We start from the raw sequence: 18,701 nt of genomic DNA on the forward strand, positions 1-18,701 counted from the left end.
AAAAAAATCAATTTCGAAAAAATGCGAGTTAGGGTCTTTCTTCATGAGAACAATGATATTTATACATATATTCTGGGTCCGTCAGACTGCCCCTTGTTGGCAAGATACGACCTAGAGGGTAGGGCTTAGGGGTATGATATTTCTACCAAATATTATTTGCTGATCAGAATAGTTTGGTTTTAAAAATGGGCAAAATCGGTCTATCGGTCTGGTTCTAGAGTTATGAACCAAAAAAAAATAACCTCCCGCAGATAATGACATGAAATGCATATGATAAAAGGGCAAACTATCTTAGAAATGTTAAGAATCGGTCCTTGAATCTTTGAACTGTGTTCAAATTTGCACTATACATATATTGATGCCGATAGCGTTTAAATGCATGTTTAAATTTAATACCAAGTTGAAATTTACTACCGATATTTTCTAGTACATAATTGAAAACAACGTAAAACTAAATAAATCGGGTGAAGCAGAAAAATGTTGTTATACAAAATGCATGTAATATATTTGATTCGTCACAACCGATTATCACACTCATACTTCTTAAAGTTGATTTAAGCTTTTTCTAGTATCTCCTGGCAACTCCTGGCAAAACTAAGTTTAATTTCACAGAATAAAGACATTTTACCCCTATTTTCACAATGTCTGGTTGTTTTTTAACCTTAAGTTATATTAACAGTTTTCATACAAAAATTATTTTAACAGACAAAATAACTACAAGTTAAGAAATAGCTAGACACCGCGAAAATGGGGCTTAGAGACAAAAATTTTGAGCTGTTTAGATTATACCAAAAATAATAACATACATCTAGGAGCATTATTTAAAATTATAAAATTGAATAAATTAAACAAACACAAAACAAATTAAACATTGTCTACAATCATTAAGTCATTAATTTAAAACAAAAACTGCAAAGAAACATTTATCAAAAATATAATACCTATTCGCAGTAATTTATTAATTTCTTACTTTATGTCTTCTTCCCCTGTGATAAAATTTTGCGCAAAAGCTTAAAATTTGCTACTATTTTAGACTTTAAACTTTCTTTCAACTATTTAACCAATTTTTCTTACATATAGATTCAAATTTATATATTTATCATTTCTTTGTTTCAACACACATTTCCACCAAATGCACTAACTACAAATTCAATTCTATGGTATTTGTTGTCAGGCGATATTGCAACATATTACTTACTTACAGCAACAAACCACAACAACAGCAAACAAACCTAGAAACTTATGTATATTCCTTGGAGAACAGAACAGGCAGTCTGACCAAAAAAATATTAATCGGGGCGGAGATGAAATCGAGACAAAATAATTAAAAATGAACGCAACAAAAAACGACAGGGAATATTTGGCAACTTACCCTTTAATATTATTATGTATTTATGTATGTATGTATATAGTACACGATTTTCTTTTTAAGTAACTTAATTATATTTTACACAATTTTAGTTATATTTTGAAGTACGTAAAACTAATTTAATTTTTTATTTGTTGTAATAAAGAAACGAAAACCTACACAAGCAATCAAGGTGAATTCATGTAAGGTAGTGATAGTTCTACAAAAACAACAATTCGTTAGAGCAAATGTCATAAAACAGCTGATTAGATTATATGAAAAATAAAAAAGTGTGTATTAAAACTTAAAATAGTGTGTCTATTTGAATAGTGTTGGTTTAAGTTATTTATGTAAAAATAAGTTTTTTGTTAATAAGCTTAGAATAGAGCGATATTGAAATATAAAAACAGTCTTACAGGCGCTAAAACCACACAATAGAAAAAAAACAATGAATTTGCTGTTTGACTGACTCCACCTTATAAGAATTCGCATTGGACGCAAATTTGCATTTGGTAAAACAACAACAATTTGACAATTAATAACACAGCTGTTTGTTGAGTAGTGTTGCCATAACCGCATTTAAAATACTACTGTTTCCAGTTTTGTTAACCCCTTTCTAAACCTGATAAATTTTTATCATGATAAACATCAAAATCGTTGTCATGATAAAAAAATGACAAAATTGTTAGTGCTTTTGCACATACAACTTTGTCTTGACAACAAACGTCATTACTTGTTATAAAAAATATTTGTCAAGTATAGACAGGGGTTTATAGCACTTTTTTTAATTGTCAATGTTTCAAAAAGTAGGATCACAAAATTTATTGGGTTTGACTAAAAATTTGTTACAAAATAATTTAGGAGTAACAAATTATGTGTTGAATGAAGATAATGAGGTTAGCTACAAGTTTGATTTAAAAAGTGTTCTATACCATGTGTAGAAATTATGTGGAAATTTCAACAGAATGTTCTTTGGTACCAAACAAATTAAATTTAGAAATTTATTTCATACAATGCATTTGCAGCTAATATTTTTTTTGTTATCATGAATTAATTCTTAATTAAGATCCTAAAACCATGCTGAAATCCACTACAAATTAGCTTAATAAAATATATGAAATCATTATAATTTTCTGCAATTCAAATCTATTATTAATAAGCTTTAGAAAATTTTTCCACAAAATTGTAATAGAAAAATATTTTCAATTAATTTGGACTAGATTTGAGTAAGAAAACAATTTAATCATTCAAAGATTGAATAAATTATATTACGAATTAATTCCATTATGAAATAATTCACAATGAATGAATTCTTTTTGAATAAAAACGTTTTTAAATTCAGCATTAAGATTTTAGTTAATTAATTGTTTTTTGGACTGTACATTTTAATTGTTATTTTAACTCAGAATTTTATTGCTGATATGTGATTTAAAATTTTAAATTACTTGTGATTTGGTACAAGCACAGCCCCATTACCAAGTAACAAGAAGTCGAGCACTAACAAATCACACTCATAAATCAATTGTGCTTAATTTAAAATTTTCAGTTAATGTAATTTTATTGCATCTGGCAATACTATTTAAGAAATAGTGAATAATATCTTCTTCTTAAAATGGATATTCATTGAAAATGATAACACCATTTAATTTGTATTACTATTAAAGTTTTGTTTACATTTTTGTTTATACATGTGCCGAATATTTTTAGTCGTATACTACCGGCAAAAATAATATGGGAAAATCCATGCTAAAACGAAGGCATTCAGCCAAGGAGGGTCCAGAATATGTTCCAAGCTCTAGAAAACGGAGGCGTGTTGTTGCAGATGAAGGTGACCTTACAACAAAGAGTCTACACAAAAAGGAAACTAAATTTGCTAAAAGCGTGTTTGCTGGATCTCAAACACCTGAATTCCATATGTTCTTACATGAGTTAATTAAAGAAAAAAGACTTGAAATTCTAAAAAGAAATGACATAAATCCAGCTAATATGTCCAGTATATTAAATACAGCAAGAGGTAATGCTCCAATAGCATTCAAAGGTTTATATGACCTTTGGTTTGATGCAAATGGAAATAAAACACAATATTTAAAAACTCTAGACGAAACCGGAATAAACCTATCTAGTATGTCTGGAATTTTAAGTACATCAGGAACTAATGCTCCTAAAGCTTTTAAAGAATTATATGGTCTTTGGTTTGATCAGGATGGTCAAAAATCACAATACTTAAAATCACTAGAAAAAAACGGAATAAGTTTGTCTACTATAACAAGTATTTTGCACAGAGCAGGAGTTCATGCTCCTAGATCTTTTAAAGAATTATATGACGTTTGGTTTGATCAGAATGGAGATAAATCACAATATTTAAAATCACTAGATGAAAACGGAATGAGTGTGGCTAAAATATCCGGTATTTTGAATGGAGCAGGTATGAAGGCTACAATAGCATTTAAAGAATTATACAACCTTTGGTTTTACATGAATGGCACAAAAACACAATACTTAATAAAACTAGAAGAAAGTGGAATACAGCTAGTTCATATATCTAGTATATTACATGGAGTAGGAGTTAAAGCTACCAAAGCTTTTAAAGAATTATATGATATATTGTTTGACCAAGACGGAAAAAAATCACAATATTTAAAATCACTTGAAGCAGAAGGAATGAGTTTGGCTAATATGTCGGGTATTTTGAGTAAATCTGGAAATAATGCTGCTAGAGCTTTTATAGAATTATATGATCTTTGGTTTGATAAGAATGGCAAAAAAACACGATACTTAAGAAAACTAGAAACAAGTGGAGTTGATCTAATTCGTATATCTAGTATAACAAATGGTGCAGGCGTTAATGCTTCAAAGGCTTTTAAAGAGTTATATGAACTTTGGTTTGATGCAGAAGGAAATAAAACTCAATATTTAGAAACTCTAGCAAAAGAAGGAGAAAATCTTTCAAATATATCCAAAATTTTACGTAAAGCAGGAGCTAATGCTACAAAGGCATTCAAAAAACTATTTGACCTTTGGTTTGATAATAACGGGAATAAAACACTTTATTTAATAAAACTGGAAGAAAGTGGAATCAACTTAGTTCGTATATCTAGTATTCTTAGTGGAGTAGGCGCTAATGCTGCCAAAGTTTTTAAGGAATTATACGATCTATGGTTTGACGCAGAAGGAAATAAAACTCAATATTTAAAAACTCTTGAAGAAAACGGAATTGGTTTAGCCAATATGACCAACGTTTTACATCGTGCAAGGACGAATGCTGTAAAAGTTTTTAAAGAATTATATGATCTTTGGTTTGATAAGAAGAGAAGAAAAACACGATATTTAACAACATTAGAAGCAGAAGGAATAAATATATCTAATATATGCAGTATTTTAGGAGGAGCGGGAGCTAAAGCTGCAATATATTTTAAAGAATTATATGATATTTGGCTAGATGCAGAGGGTAATAGAACCCAGTATTTAGAACACTTTCTTAAGAAAACAGATGGGGAGGAAAGTTTTACTATAGACAACTTATCTGGTATGCTATGTAGAGCAGGAGCTAATTCTAAAGATGCTTTTGAAAAATTACACAATCTATGTTTTAATGCCAAAGGGGATAGAACCGAACTTTTAGATGATTTCTATAAGGCAGGTTTTACGCCAAATTATATCTCAAATGTATTGTACTTGTCAGGAAATAATACCGCTTCTTATTTATGTAATTTTCATAGATCATGCTTTAAACATAATTATTTAAATCATTTCTTAACCGAGAAGAACATTTTTACACCGAAAAAATTATCAAATAAGTTATTATATGGAACAGGCCCAAATATCTGTACCATTTTTAAAAAGTTCCATGATATTTGCTTCGATAAGGCGGGAAATAAAACTAAATATTTCAACAATCTCGTCACAAATAATCGTTATGAAATATTCAGTATACTATATGAAAAAGTTAGAGGAACTCCTTCTAGTTTCTTAGATGGTACATCGCTACTGCAACAGAACACTAGTGGACAAGAGAAAATCAAAAAGATGAAAAATAGATGATCCCTTAAATGTACCAAGAACTAAAATCATAGTCCCTAATTTTCAGACACTGAGATCTTAGCGTAATTAGCCATATTAATATTAGTTTGTCTAATATTTCAGATAAAGTAATAGATCTATCTAGTTTTACATTACAAAGGTACATTTTAATTTATAATATAAATCAATTATACGAAGATGAATTAATAAATCTAGGAACTATGTGTGGTTTTGATTTCACACATGCATAAAATATTGTTTTTATTTTCATCACTAATATTTTTACTGTTAGGTGTTTTTTTTTTTGCAAATAATGTTTTCAGTTCGAGGATTTCGCTAATTTTGAGTGTGAAATATGATGGAGATTAATTTCATGTAATCCTAATCACAAAAAAATTAATTTTGAATCCTGGATTATGAATCAGGCCTTTAAAATATATGTATTTTAAAAGCCTTATTCATAATCAATTTTTAAATTTATCAAAGGTTTATAAAACAAATTTTTTATAAACATTTTATAAATTTAAAAATTAATAGACAAATATTTTTGAATTCTAAAGCTTGTGCTACAAATTATACAGATATGAATCAGCTGGTTTCATGTTCGAAAATACGATATTTAATTCAAACATTCGACAAATTTTGAAAGCTGTTATTTATGGCAAATTTCCTACATTTTCCAATTTCGAATTTAAAAAATTTTCAAACTAAAATTAAAAATGTTCGCTTTTATTTAAATGCTAAAAAAGAAACTAAACTTTAAATTAAATCAAACTATTTATTTTATTATAGAATTTATGTATATGATTTTATAGCTTGTTATTATAATTTATATCGTAGTAAGTATGTTGAACGGTTTTTAGGGACATATTTGGACCAGTTTTTCGAGCATTGCCAGCCGTATGTTGACGTCCAACGAATTAATTCTTGCCGTATGGCCATCCTGTTGAAACCACATCTCGTCCGGAATGTCATCCATATTTTCAAACAAAACATCATTGATAATGGTGGGGTATCGATCTCCATTGACCATAACGCGAGCTCCGGCTTAATTTTTGAAGAGTCTTACAGTATTTTTTCAGCAAATCTATGGATATAATCGGATCATTCGATTGGCAACAAATCACAATGAATCTGTACTGAAATAATACAGAAATTTCTAAACAAATATTCCCCAATAAGAGCAACCCAATTCCGGATCCCCTACATTTTTACCTTATCAATCCAGAATCTTTGTAAAACTGTATCTTCCACACGCTATATTAGCGAAACACCTAACAGTAAAAATATGTATGAAGAAAATAAAAACAAAATTTTATTCATGGCTGTGTGACATCAATACCACACATAATTCTTAAATTTATTAATATTTCATTGTATTATTGATTAACATTATAAATAAAAATATATGTATATGTATGTATACTATTAAATATTAGACAAACTAATATTAATTTGGCAAATTATGATAAGATCTGAGCGAGTTAAAACTAAAAATATTATTCATTTTTCCTTTTTTTGTTTTTATTTTTTACTAGCATTCTTTAGTGTATCATCTAGGGCAGGAGCTCCTCTAACTTTTTCATATAGTATACTAAATATCTCATGACGATTATTTGTGACGAGATTTTTGAAATATTCAGTTTTATTTCCTGCACAATCGAAACAAATATCATGGAACATATTAAATGTGGTATCAATATTATCGCCTGCTCCATATAATAACTTATTTGATAATTTTTTTGGCGTAAAAAGTTTCTTCTCGGCTAAGAAATGGTTTAAATAGTTATGCTGAAAACAAGATTTATGAAAATTACGTAAATAATAAGCTGCACTATTTCCTGACGAGTATAATACATTTGAGATATAATTTGGCGTAAAACCTTTGTTGTAGAAATCATCTAAAAGCTGTGTTCTATATCCTACATCATCGAAACAAACATCATGAAAACTTTTTAACGCTGAACAAATATGTGCTTTTCCTCCCTGCGCCTTTGCTCCATGCAATAGCCCTGCTAAATTACTCGCTGTAAAGCCTCCTTCTTCATTTAAAAAATCGTATAAATAATATTTTGTCTCTACTGAAAAACAAAAATTATGAAATTTTTTTAAAACACCAGTTCCTCTACTCGCCACTATACTACATATATCTGATGGAATAAAACCTGCTTTATTGAAGTCATTTAAAAGCTTTGTTTTTTTCCTTTTTTCATTAAAGCACATTCTATGAAATTTCTTTAAATTGGAAGAAACACTAACCCTTGAACCACATGAAAAACTGGATAAGTTGCTTGGTTTAAAACCTGCCTCATAGAAATCATCTAAAAGTTCTGTTCTTTCCCCTTCGGCATTAAAACATAGATTGTGCAATTTTTCAAAAGCATCCTTAGAATTAGATCCTGCTCTACATAACATAGCAGATAAGTCTTGCATCGTAAAAGTTTCCCCCCCATCTGTTTTTTTAAGAAAGTGTTCTAAATATTGAGTTCTATTTCCCTCTGCATCTAGCCAAACATCATATAAGTCTTTAAAAGATTTTGCAGCAGATGCTCCAGCTCCAACTAAAATTTTGGATATATTAGACAGTTCTACTCCTTCTTCTTCTAAAGTTATTAAATATCGTGTTTTTCTTCCGTTCTGATCAAACCAAAGATTGTACAATTCTTTAAAAGCTCTGGGAGCATTAGCTCTTGCTTGGCTTAAAATATTACACATAGTCGCTAAACTCACTCCGTTTTCTTCAAGAGTGTTTAAATATTGCGTTTTATTTCCATCTGCGTCATACCACAGATCGTATAATTCCTTGAAGACTTTAGCAGCATTAACGCCTAACCCACTTAAGATTTTGGATATATGACCTAGATGTAATCCACTTTCTTCTAGTTTTATTAAGTATTGTTTTTTCTTTCCATTGTTATCAAACCAAACTTCATATAGTTGTTTAAAGGCCCTTGCAGCATTAGCTCCTGCTCTACCCAAAATACTGGACACTTTTGATAGATTTACGCCTTCTTTTTCTAGAGCTTCTAAATATTGAGTTTTATTTCCCTCTGCATCAAACCAAAGGTCATGTATCTCTTTAAAAGCTTTTGTAGCATTAGCACCTACTCCATTTAATATATTAGATATATGAACTAAATCAACTCCACTTGTTTCTAGATTTATTAAGAATCGAGTTTTATTGCCATTGTTATCAAACCAAAGATCATATAATTCTTTAAAAGCTCGAGGAGCATTAGCTCTTGATCCATGCAAAATACTCGACATATTAGCCAAACTCATTCCTTTTTTTTCTAGTGATTTTAAATATTGTGATTTTTTCCCGCCTTTGTCGAACCATATATCATTTAATTCTTTAAAGGTTTTGGCAGCTTTAGAGCCTACGCCACGTAATATACTAGATATTTGAACTAGCTGTATTCCACTTTCTTCCAGGTTTTTTAAGTATTGTGTTTTCGTTCCGTTCATATAAAACCAAAGGTTATATAATTCTTTAAAGGCTTTTGTAGCATTAATACCTGCTCCACCCAAAATACTGGATATATTAGCCATACTTATTCCGTTTTCTTCCAGTGATTTTAAATATTGTGTTTTTTCTCCATTCTGATCAAACCAAACATCATAAAGTTCTATAAAAACTCCTGCAGCATTTGCTCCTGATGCATTCAAAATACTCGTTACATTGGACAAATTAATTCCGTTTTTTTCTAGTGATTTTAAGTATTGTGATTTTTGTCCGTCCTGATCAAACCAAATACCATATAATTCTTTAAAAGCTTTAGCAGCTTTAGCTCCTGACGAACTTAAAATACTAGACATACTAGATAGAGTTATTCCGGTTTCATCTAGAGTTTTTAAATATTGAGTTTTATTTCCTTTTTCATCAAACCAAAGGTCATATAAATCTTTAAATGCTCCTGGAGCACTACCTCCTGCTGCATTTAATATACTGGACATATTAGTTGGTTTTATGCCATTTATTTTAAGAATTTCTAGTCTCTTTTCATTAATTAACTCATGCAAGAACATTTCGAATACAGGAGATTCATTCCGAGAAAACACACTTTTAACAAATTTATATTCATTAATGTGTAGACTCCTCGATATTAAGGCAGCTTCATCATCAACAATACGCCTCCGTTTTATAGAGCTAGGAACAGATCCGGGAGTTCCCTTGGCTGAACGCCTTCGTTTGTGCAGCGTTTTGGTCATGTTATATTCTTGAGCATTTAGTACTGGCCAGGAAATGTTCAGCAAAAATGTATAAACAAACTTTTATGTAAAGAAACAAATTAAAGCCACAACAAATTTAGTAACACGCTAAGCAAGGTGCATTTAATATAAGGTTAGGTGAGTTCTACAACAAATACAAAAACAACATGTAATTTGTTTTTGTTTATGTGATTTATGCATTAAACACATTGAAGACAGCAGGCTTCCGACTTCAATCTGTCAAAAATAGAATACACACGTTTATATGAAGACGATTCTTTTGACGACAGCACAACTTCACGACGACACGACTTCGTTTGCTGCTGCTGCCCAATTAGGCTAATTTCTATTTTTGTCAACTTCAAAACAGAAATAGTGTTGCTAATATAATAAAAAATGTAAATCAAATTAGTGCTTAAAAAAATATATTTTTTTTTACTTAATTAAGAGAAGTTTCTGATAACCATATTGAAATGAATTAATAACAGGTACATAAATTATTACCACATATATATATTTACTCAAAATAATTGTTTAACGTTTAATTACTTTGGAATTTTGTACGGTTATTTTTTATTAAAATAAAAAATTAAAGTGACATCACTGAATTATAAATCAGCTGTTTACTTTGAAGCTGTCGTCTTTAAAAGAATTCACCGGCTGCCGCACGGCTGCAACTTCAGCCAGCAGCATTTGTGTTCGTGAAGTCGTGAAGCCTGCTGTCTTCAATGTGTTTAATGCATTAAGCTGTCAAAGTTTGCTTGTTGTTTTTGTTACATTTACGTTTGTTCTAACATTCGCCACAGCAAACAAGATAATTTGACAGCTTAAACAAGTAAAGAAAACCATAATCAGCTGTGCTATCGGAACCACCTGTAATATAAATTCGCCTTGATGCTATGGTAATACGAGGGCGAATTCATACATATAAATTCGCCTAGGGCAAAACAGGGATGGCAAATGAAATGTAATCTTATATATATGTAAATAGGCCCCACGTTTTTTTGTGGAACACTTTTAAGTATGTTATTGTCCACCAATATTGATGAAACATATATGGTTTAAAAGGTTTTTTTCTCTAGATGTGCATAGAGAATACAGGCGAATTCACTTATTTTTTATATATAGAGTTTGACATACGGACGTACGGGCGAATATTTTTTATATATGTAGTTTGACATTTGTGCGTGCTATTTCTATAATCAGCTGTGCTGCCGATGGCACCTTATTAAATGCACCTTGGTTTTGTCGGTGACGAATTCAGGCAAATACGAGCGAAATCATGCATTTTTTATATATGGAGTTTGACATTCGAAACAAGAGTGGTTTTGAATGTCAAACTCCATATATAAAAAATGCATGAATTCGCTCGTATTTGCCTGAATTCGCCACCGACACCACCTTGTATATAAATGCACCTTGACTGTCACCAAAGTAAATTAATAAAGTAGCGACAGTACTACAACAAATACAACATTTACAAAAACCACAAGCAATTTTGTTTTTGGTTTAAGGTCTGAGCTGTCAAAGTTGCCTGTTGTTGTTTTTGCTTTTGGGCTTGTTGTATTTTTCGCCACAACAACCACAAGTGAATTGACAGTTCAGACCAAAGTAAAAAAATAGTCAGCTGTTCTACTGAGTCTACTTTACTAATTTACTTTGACTGTCACCTTGTTTAGTTGGTTTCAAGGCGAATTAAATATTAGATTCGCCTTGATTTGTTGCAAATCGCTTAATTTGTGGAGAAAATAGCTAAATTGTCATCACTGTATTAATTAAAAAGTTAGCGTGTTTGTAAGTTTGCTGTGCCTTTTAACTAAATTTTATTATTTATAATTTTTGTTAATTTATTTGTGCTGAACATAAATTTGATGGCTTTTCCTACACTAGGAGCACAACAAGGTATCTCATTTACAAAATATAAAACTATTGCAGTAATATAATGAATAAATACATTTGTTCACACAGAAACTAATCGAAAAATTCTGGAAGATTTACAAATAAAGCGACAACTTTTACAAAAAGGTGTTAATCCAGTGGCGGATATTAATCTTGGTACCGGTCTCACTACCCCCCTTAATCAGGTATGAATATTTTTGCAAAGTTTACACATTTGAGAAATCAATAACAGACTCTACATGTAATAGATGCCCACTACGCAGTTGTTGGGTCAACCAACGGATTTTCCACAGACCAGCAGTGCCATCACGGTACCACGCTCTGTCTTTAATCCCACAAGTGCTACTACCTTGGGCTATTTTATTAGTCAGGATTCGCATTACGGCAACTCATTTATACCTGTCTTGCCAAGATTAGATCCAATACCGGCCAATCATACCGCTAAATAGGATTAAATTACCTACATCTATAAAAGTTTCGTTAAAAAAAATCAATATTAGTGTAAATCTTCAATATGGCTCGCATGAGAATGAAAAAATTGGAGGAATATTTGTCGGGAGTAGATGGTTTTGAGAAGCCCAAAATCAAATTGGAACAATATCCTACACCTCCTCACATAGCTAGTTGTGTTTTATATAATATACAGGTAATTTATTACATATGGAGTTGTAAGATTATAAATAATGTTGTTTGTACTAATTTTAGGCTCAATTTGAGGACTTGGAAGGTAAATTAGTGGGAGATCTCGGTGCTGGCTGTGGCATGTTAAGCATAGGCTCATTTCTCTTGGGAGCCCAGCTTACCGTAGGCTTTGAATTGGATCCGGCTGCTTTAGATGTAAGTATTGTTATACTTATTTTTTTTTTTAGTAGAACAGTTATTATTTTTATACATATTCTTTTTTTTAGGTTTTTCGTTACAATGTATCTGAAATGGAACTGCCCGCCATTGATTGTATTCAGGCAAATGTTTTGCAACTGCCCGGTACCAAATGGGAAAATTGTTTCGACACCGTAGTCACAAATCCACCATTTGGTACAAAAAATAATGTTGGCATGGATATGCGTTTTATAGAAACTGGCATGCATTTAGCTACTAAGGCCGTATACTCATTACATAAAACGTCCACAAGGTAAGATTGTTTCTTATTTTAAAAAATTTCTATTTTTCTTAGGAAATTTCCCAAAAAATTAGCAATTTTTAGGAAATTTACTCTATGACAAAATTGTATATGTTATACCATGGCTTATGTGTATATTCTCATACGCTTCGGGTTATTGTAATGGATCAATTTTTCATCACAAATAATGATTCGGTGCAAAAATGATTTTATTTTATAGCGTTCAAGCATCATTTCGGACATGCAAAATCGTCTTTCAAGGTCTCTCGGCTTCAATACATATGGTAGCCAATTTACCTGCTTTTGGATGAATCCTGCTGCTCGCAAACGTTTTGAAATTGTTGCTTGCGTAATACCCAATGATTTTGCTAGCTCTTGTTGAGTTTTATAACAATCTTCATGGAGTAATGCCTCCAATTCTAGGTTTTCAAACTTTTTTGGCTGGCTTGGGCGATATTTGTATTCCGTGTCAAAATCTCCACTTCTGAAACGCACAAACCATCTCTCGCATGTTGAATCCAATGGAACACATTAGCGGCACTTTTTTCAAATTAAAGAATTATATCAAAACTTCCCGCATATGACGCTTTGTTGGTACAAAATTTATACTTTGGTACAAAATTTGACATTTTCGAAACAAAAAAAACTTGTTCAATAACTAAGTGAGAATCTTGCAATAATAATAGCTAGTTAATAAATAAACTTATTTATTTTATTTATTTGCGACTGCTTCTCCTGAGTCGATTATTCTTGAGGCACCAAATTAAAATATTAATTTTACTATTCTCATTTTCTTTACATTTCTTTCCAGGGATTACATACTTAAAAAATCAAAAGATTGGAATGTCAAGGGTCAAGTGGTAGCTGAACTTAAATATAACATTGAGGCCAGCTATAAATTTCATAAAAACAAATCTGTAGATATAGAAGTTGATTTTTGGCGCTTCGATGTAGCCGAAAAAGAAATCTAGAACTAATTTTTTTTCTTGTTTCTTTATATAAGTAGATAACTAATTCCAGAAAAAAAAATTATTTTAAAAATTTACAAAACATATATGTATGTAATAATAAAAGTATAATGAATGCATTTAAAACAAAGCTAAATTAAAATCTTTTAAACTTAAAATTATGCAATTGATTACTCTACATTGAAGACCACACCTTGGGCACAGGCCAGTTCTCCCGAGTGATTAACAGTAATAGTAGCTCTCTTGCAGTATTGTTTCCAGGCATCAGAACCAGATTCCCGACCACCGCCAGTATGTTTTTCACCGCCGAAAGCACCACCAATCTCAGCACCGTTGGTGGTGGTGTTGATGTTGACAATACCACAGTCCGAACCTTGAGCACCAATCCATTTAAAAGCCTTGGACATGTTTTCAGTGAAAATGGCAGAGGAAAGACCCTGCTCAACTTCGTTGTTCCATTGAATGGCTTCTTCAACGGATTTGGTTTTCAATACATAAACAATGGGAGCGAAAGTTTCACGGTGTACTACGGGAGAATCATGTGCCAAACCGGTGATAATGGTAGGCTCTACAAAGAAACCCTCACGTGGTATAACTTTACCGCCGAAAGCCACTTTGCCACCCAACTTAACAGCCTCCTCAATGGTGTTCTTATAACCATCAATATTTTGTTGTGAATGAACGGGACCTACTAAGGTATTGTCTTCCAGTTGGTGACCAATACGTGATAAAACTTGCTGATATTTGCCGGTAAGTTGCTTAACAAAAGTATCATAAAGTTTCTCATGCACAATGATACGTCTGGTGGTGGTGCAACGTTGTCCCGAGGTGCCAATGCAACCGAACAAAGCAGCATCTAAGGCCATTTTAAGGTTGGCATCTTCATTAATAACCAAAGCATTGTTACCACCCAATTCCAATATGACCTTGCCAAAACGTTTTTGTACTTCAACACCCACGTCACGGCCCGTTTGGCAACTGCCGGTAAAGGAAACCAACTTGACACGGTTGTCGGAAACCATTTTTTTGCCCACATCAGTGCCGCCTTGGCACAAAGTGGCAATAGGTGGCAAATTGTTGCGTTTCAAGACATCGGCTACAATTTTGGTGGTGGCCACAGAAACTAAGGCAGTGCTGGGGGCTCCCTTCCACAAAACGCTGTTGCCACAAGTCTTTAACAGAAAAAAAATAAACATTTGTTTTCATTATATTTAACACACAAAAAAAAACTCACCAAGGCAATGGCTGCATTCCAGCCGAACACAGCATTGGGGAAATTATAGGCGGAGATAACACCCACCAAACCCAAGGGACGCCAGGCCTCCAAAATTGTATGCTGAGCTCTTTCCGAATTAATCATTTGTCCAGCATAGATACGCGACAAACCCACAGCATAATCACAGATATCAATGAACTCCTGCACTTCACCCTGACCCTCACTGTAGATTTTGCCCACTTCCAAACTCACCAATTTACCCAAAGGCTCCTTATATTTACGCAACTCATCACCAATTTGTCGGACGATTTCACCTCTGACAGGAGCTGGCACTTGACACCATTCCTTATAGGCTTCTACGCCCACCTTAATGGATTCTTCCATTTCTTGCACAGTACCGGTGCGTACCGAGGCAATAGCTTTGCCGGTACCAGGATCAACGGAAGTGATAACATCGCCAGAACCTTTCCAGGAACCGGTAAATACACCAGGATTTTCACGCTCCAAACCAATGTCTTTCAAGAACGAATATTCTGGGCTATCGATTAAATAGCTGCCGGCTCTCACTGTAGAACTGAGATGCAATGAAGCGATTTTTTGAGTTTGTTGGAAGGGAATATTCTTGAGAATACCAACAGCACGACAGAGTTGTGACATTCTGAAAGTGAGGTGGAAAATAGGGTTAATATTTATGAAGAAATATGTATATTTTTAGGTTATTAGGAAAAGCACTCAGTTTTAAAAACATTTTCAAATTTATTCCACTTTGTATTCTTTTAACAAAGAGATAGAACAGGCAGATTGCCTCATCTCATTTCCTCATTTTAAATATATTTTAATATAGTCTTAGTCAGCTTCAATCGCGGGTCTTTATATAGTCTAAGGTCACCTTCAATCGTGGGTCTTTATATAGTCTTAGTATCGCTTTAATCGTGGGTCTTTATATAGTCTTAGTATCGCTTTAATCGTGGGTCTTTATAAAGTCTTATGTTGGCTAATATCGTGGGTCTTTATAAAGTCTTATGTTGGCTAAAATCGTGGGTCTTTATATAGTATCGTTTCAATCGTGGGTCTTTATAAAGTCTTATGGTATTTATATAGTATCGCTTCAATCGTGGGTCTTTATATAGTATCGTTTCAATCGTGGGTCTTTATAAAGTCTTATGGTATTTATATAGTATCGCTTCAATCGTGGGTCTTTATATAGTATCGTTTCAATCGTGGGTCTTTATAAAGTCTTATGGTATTTATATAGTATCGCTTCAATCGTGGGTCTTTATAAAGTCTTATGGTATTTATATAGTATCGCTTCAATCGTGGGTCTTTATATAGTATCGTTTCAATCGTGGGTCTTTATAAAGTCTTATGGTATTTATATAGTATCGCTTCAATCGTGGGTCTTTATAAAGTCTTATGTTGGCTTCAATCGTGGGTCTTTATATAGTCTTAGTATCGCTTCAATCGTGGGTCTTTATAAAGTCTTATGTTGGCTTCAATTGTGGTTGAATATTAGATATTTCTATTGTCTTAGAAGAATCGATTGAACAAAGAAACAGTTACATATTATGCAAAGTTGTTCAAATTGAAAACCCTGTTACAAACTAAAGGTTAGCCATTTCTATATTTTAATCTCTCAAAACTCCTGGATGATCTGAAAAATTTATGGTGGTCATAACACACCCATTTCACAAAACACATGTTTATAGACACACTGATAATATAAACATGAATATGATTATGGAAAGCGATAACACCACCTCCGGCTAACATACGATTACATATTTACGTTCAAATACAAAAATCTGTACTACAGATTAGATGCGTTATTTTTTTGTATAAAAACAATAACAAAATTAAAAAAAAAACAATTTATTATTTAGTTCTAAATTGTTTCTATGGAATATTTTCGTAAAAAGGCAACAAATGTCTTTTAATTGAAACGATAACAAGGTAAATACGGTTTTCATATCTCTAAATGTGAAAAATAGAGATAAATTCAAAAGTACTTGATATTAAGGGTAGTATTTAAACAAGTTTGAATAATTGTTTATGGGAAATGTAAAATTAAAAAGTATCTGCAATATTTTTTTTAATTAAATTAATATAAACTAAATTAAAAATGTGATTCGAATCTGAATTTCATTGAATCTATATTGTTAAGATTTTAATTAACAAATTAATTGTATTGTAAATCTATTACAACAAATTCAAACTATTTAATTTATATTTTATTGCAATAAATAAAATCTTTTCAAATTGTATTTATCTATTGTTCGCATAACTAAACTAAATTTGCCATTCAAATTAAACAACAAAGTAATTCACGTATCAGTCTTAAAAGTATATTATACCACTCACTTGTTTATATTGATAAGATTTTCTTGGACGAATAAATAGTTTTTTTTTTTAAATAAAATTGTCGAAATTCTTCCACTCAGCACAATGTCCCGCTAACAACTGAATCTACTTTCGCTTTTCTGTACTAGGGGTATCCATTCCCAACAATACGAAGCATTCTGTCGTGGATTCTTATCAATTAACCGGCTTTTTTCGAATTGTTATTGTTAGAGTTTTTTTTTTTATAGAAATACAAATCTGTCCGCTTGTTGATAAGAATTGAAAATGTGTTGGTATTTTTAGAGTTTATTTGTTTAGTTGTTTAATATATTGCACTTTGCTTATCATTACAACAAAATTATCAGACACATCATTATCAGAATTAATATGTGTGTGATTTTCTTCAAGCAGTTATCTGGGATTTTAGTTTAGTTGATACTATAGTCTCAATCGTAGGTCTTAATTTAGTCTTATATCATGTTCACACGACGGCATTATTCGTCATTCACGCTCTCATTCGTCATTCAACCCCCAATTACGAACTGAATTACATGATTCGCCATACAAAATTTCAAGTGCGAATTACCTTGTTCGTACGTAATTCAGTTTGAATTACCTTATGAATTACGAACGAATGACTGTCATCTCTAATTTTTATCGATTATTTATGTATCAAAATCAGCTGTCCAAACAAAAATGTCAAAACAAAAAATAAAGAAAAAGATTTTTGTATTAAATAAATAAATTAATAGAAATAAAAAGTCTGATTAAAGTTAAATTCATTTGTAGAAGTAGCAGCTCTGCCATTCTTTCAGCCCACACCTCTAATAAAGCCCGCTCGCTGCCCTGGTCACACTTGCTTGCACTTTTTCTTTTTTCTAATAATGAAAATAATAATTAAATTATATTTGTTTAATTAATAATGCTACAATTTTATGTTTTTACTTACCTTTTTTATCCATTGCCAAATTACAAATTTAAAATTCACACCAAACAAACAAAATAAACAAAAAAACAAAACATGTAAACAGAAGAAAAAAACAAGAAGAAGAAATAAATAAATGTCAAACTGAATTACGAATGTTGTCGTGTTAACAGGTTGATTCGCAATCGTAATTCAAAACGCGAATTAAGTAATTCAGACTGCCGTGGAAACATGGCATTAGTTTAACTTCAATCGTTAGTATTAATATAGTCTTAGTCTAGCTTTAACCAGAGATTTTCTCAATCTCTGGTTATTTTTTAATGTGACGATATTCTGACAGTTCTTATAAAAATTATATTAATTGGAAGAATATCGTTACGAAAAACCATAACCAGACATTGAGAAAATGGGGGGGTTAGTTTAGCTTCAATCGAAGGTCAAAATGTAGTCTAAGTTTAACTTTAATCGTAGGTCTAAATATAGTCTTAGTTTAGCTTCAATCATAGGTCCTAACGTAGTCTAAGTTTAGCTTCAATCCTAGGTCATAATGTAGTCTAAGTTTAGCTTCAATCGTAGGTCTAAATATAGTCTTAGTTTAGCTTTAATCGTAGATCTCTCTCAATAATTGAGTTTCAATGATTGGATTTATACAATTT

At 31.6% G+C, this 18,701-nt stretch overlaps 3 protein-coding genes across 3 annotated transcripts; 2 read left to right on the top strand and 1 right to left on the bottom strand.

Moving 5' to 3' along the window:
• Positions 1 to 11,327: 11,327 nt before the first annotated feature.
• On the top strand, positions 11,328 to 11,928 carry LOC135955888 (SOSS complex subunit C homolog). Its single transcript, XM_065506283.1, has 3 exons — positions 11,328 to 11,482; positions 11,549 to 11,664; positions 11,728 to 11,928. Exons 1-3 carry the CDS (start codon positions 11,452 to 11,454, stop codon positions 11,926 to 11,928), a joined length of 348 nt encoding a protein of 115 aa, XP_065362355.1. The 5' UTR covers positions 11,328 to 11,451.
• A 64-nt stretch (positions 11,929 to 11,992) lies between these two features.
• Positions 11,993 to 13,709, top strand: Mettl5 (Methyltransferase like 5). Its single transcript, XM_065506282.1, has 4 exons — positions 11,993 to 12,125; positions 12,185 to 12,316; positions 12,388 to 12,611; positions 13,411 to 13,709. The coding sequence occupies exons 1-4, from the start codon at positions 11,994 to 11,996 to the stop codon at positions 13,568 to 13,570; spliced, it is 648 nt and encodes a 215-aa protein (XP_065362354.1). The 5' UTR covers position 11,993; the 3' UTR covers positions 13,571 to 13,709.
• Aldh7A1 (aldehyde dehydrogenase 7 family member A1) lies at positions 13,629 to 17,251 on the bottom strand. The gene is made up of 3 exons (XM_065506279.1): positions 17,142 to 17,251; positions 14,802 to 15,441; positions 13,629 to 14,739 (listed from the first exon to the last, which is right to left on the bottom strand). The coding sequence occupies exons 2-3, from the start codon at positions 15,438 to 15,440 to the stop codon at positions 13,738 to 13,740; spliced, it is 1,641 nt and encodes a 546-aa protein (XP_065362351.1). The 5' UTR covers position 15,441; positions 17,142 to 17,251; the 3' UTR covers positions 13,629 to 13,737.
• Positions 17,252 to 18,701: the final 1,450 nt, after the last annotated feature.

The sequence above is a fragment of the Calliphora vicina genome, chromosome 3 (assembly GCF_958450345.1).
Source record: "Calliphora vicina chromosome 3, idCalVici1.1, whole genome shotgun sequence".
Taxonomy (NCBI): domain Eukaryota; kingdom Metazoa; phylum Arthropoda; class Insecta; order Diptera; family Calliphoridae; genus Calliphora; species Calliphora vicina.

What these genes read in the sequence shown, in the direction of transcription:
- LOC135955888 (XM_065506283.1), top strand. Translation starts at nt 11,452, where the DNA reads ATGGCTTTTCCTACACTAGGAGCACAACAAG. An exon ending in TACACTAGGAGCACAACAAG is followed by an intron (nt 11,483 to 11,548) that starts GTATCTCATTTA and finishes TTGTTCACACAG; the next exon opens with AAACTAATCGAAAAATTCTG. An exon ending in TCACTACCCCCCTTAATCAG is followed by an intron (nt 11,665 to 11,727) that starts GTATGAATATTT and finishes TACATGTAATAG; the next exon opens with ATGCCCACTACGCAGTTGTT.
- Mettl5 (XM_065506282.1), top strand. Translation starts at nt 11,994, where the DNA reads ATGGCTCGCATGAGAATGAAAAAATTGGAGGAATATTTGTCGGGAGTA. An exon ending in GTGTTTTATATAATATACAG is followed by an intron (nt 12,126 to 12,184) that starts GTAATTTATTAC and finishes TACTAATTTTAG; the next exon opens with GCTCAATTTGAGGACTTGGA. An exon ending in TGGATCCGGCTGCTTTAGAT is followed by an intron (nt 12,317 to 12,387) that starts GTAAGTATTGTT and finishes TCTTTTTTTTAG; the next exon opens with GTTTTTCGTTACAATGTATC.
- Aldh7A1 (XM_065506279.1), bottom strand. Translation starts at nt 15,440, where the DNA reads ATGTCACAACTCTGTCGTGCTGTTGGTATTCTCAAGAATATTCCCTTC. An exon ending in GGAATGCAGCCATTGCCTTG is followed by an intron (nt 14,740 to 14,801) that starts GTGAGTTTTTTT and finishes TTTCTGTTAAAG; the next exon opens with ACTTGTGGCAACAGCGTTTT.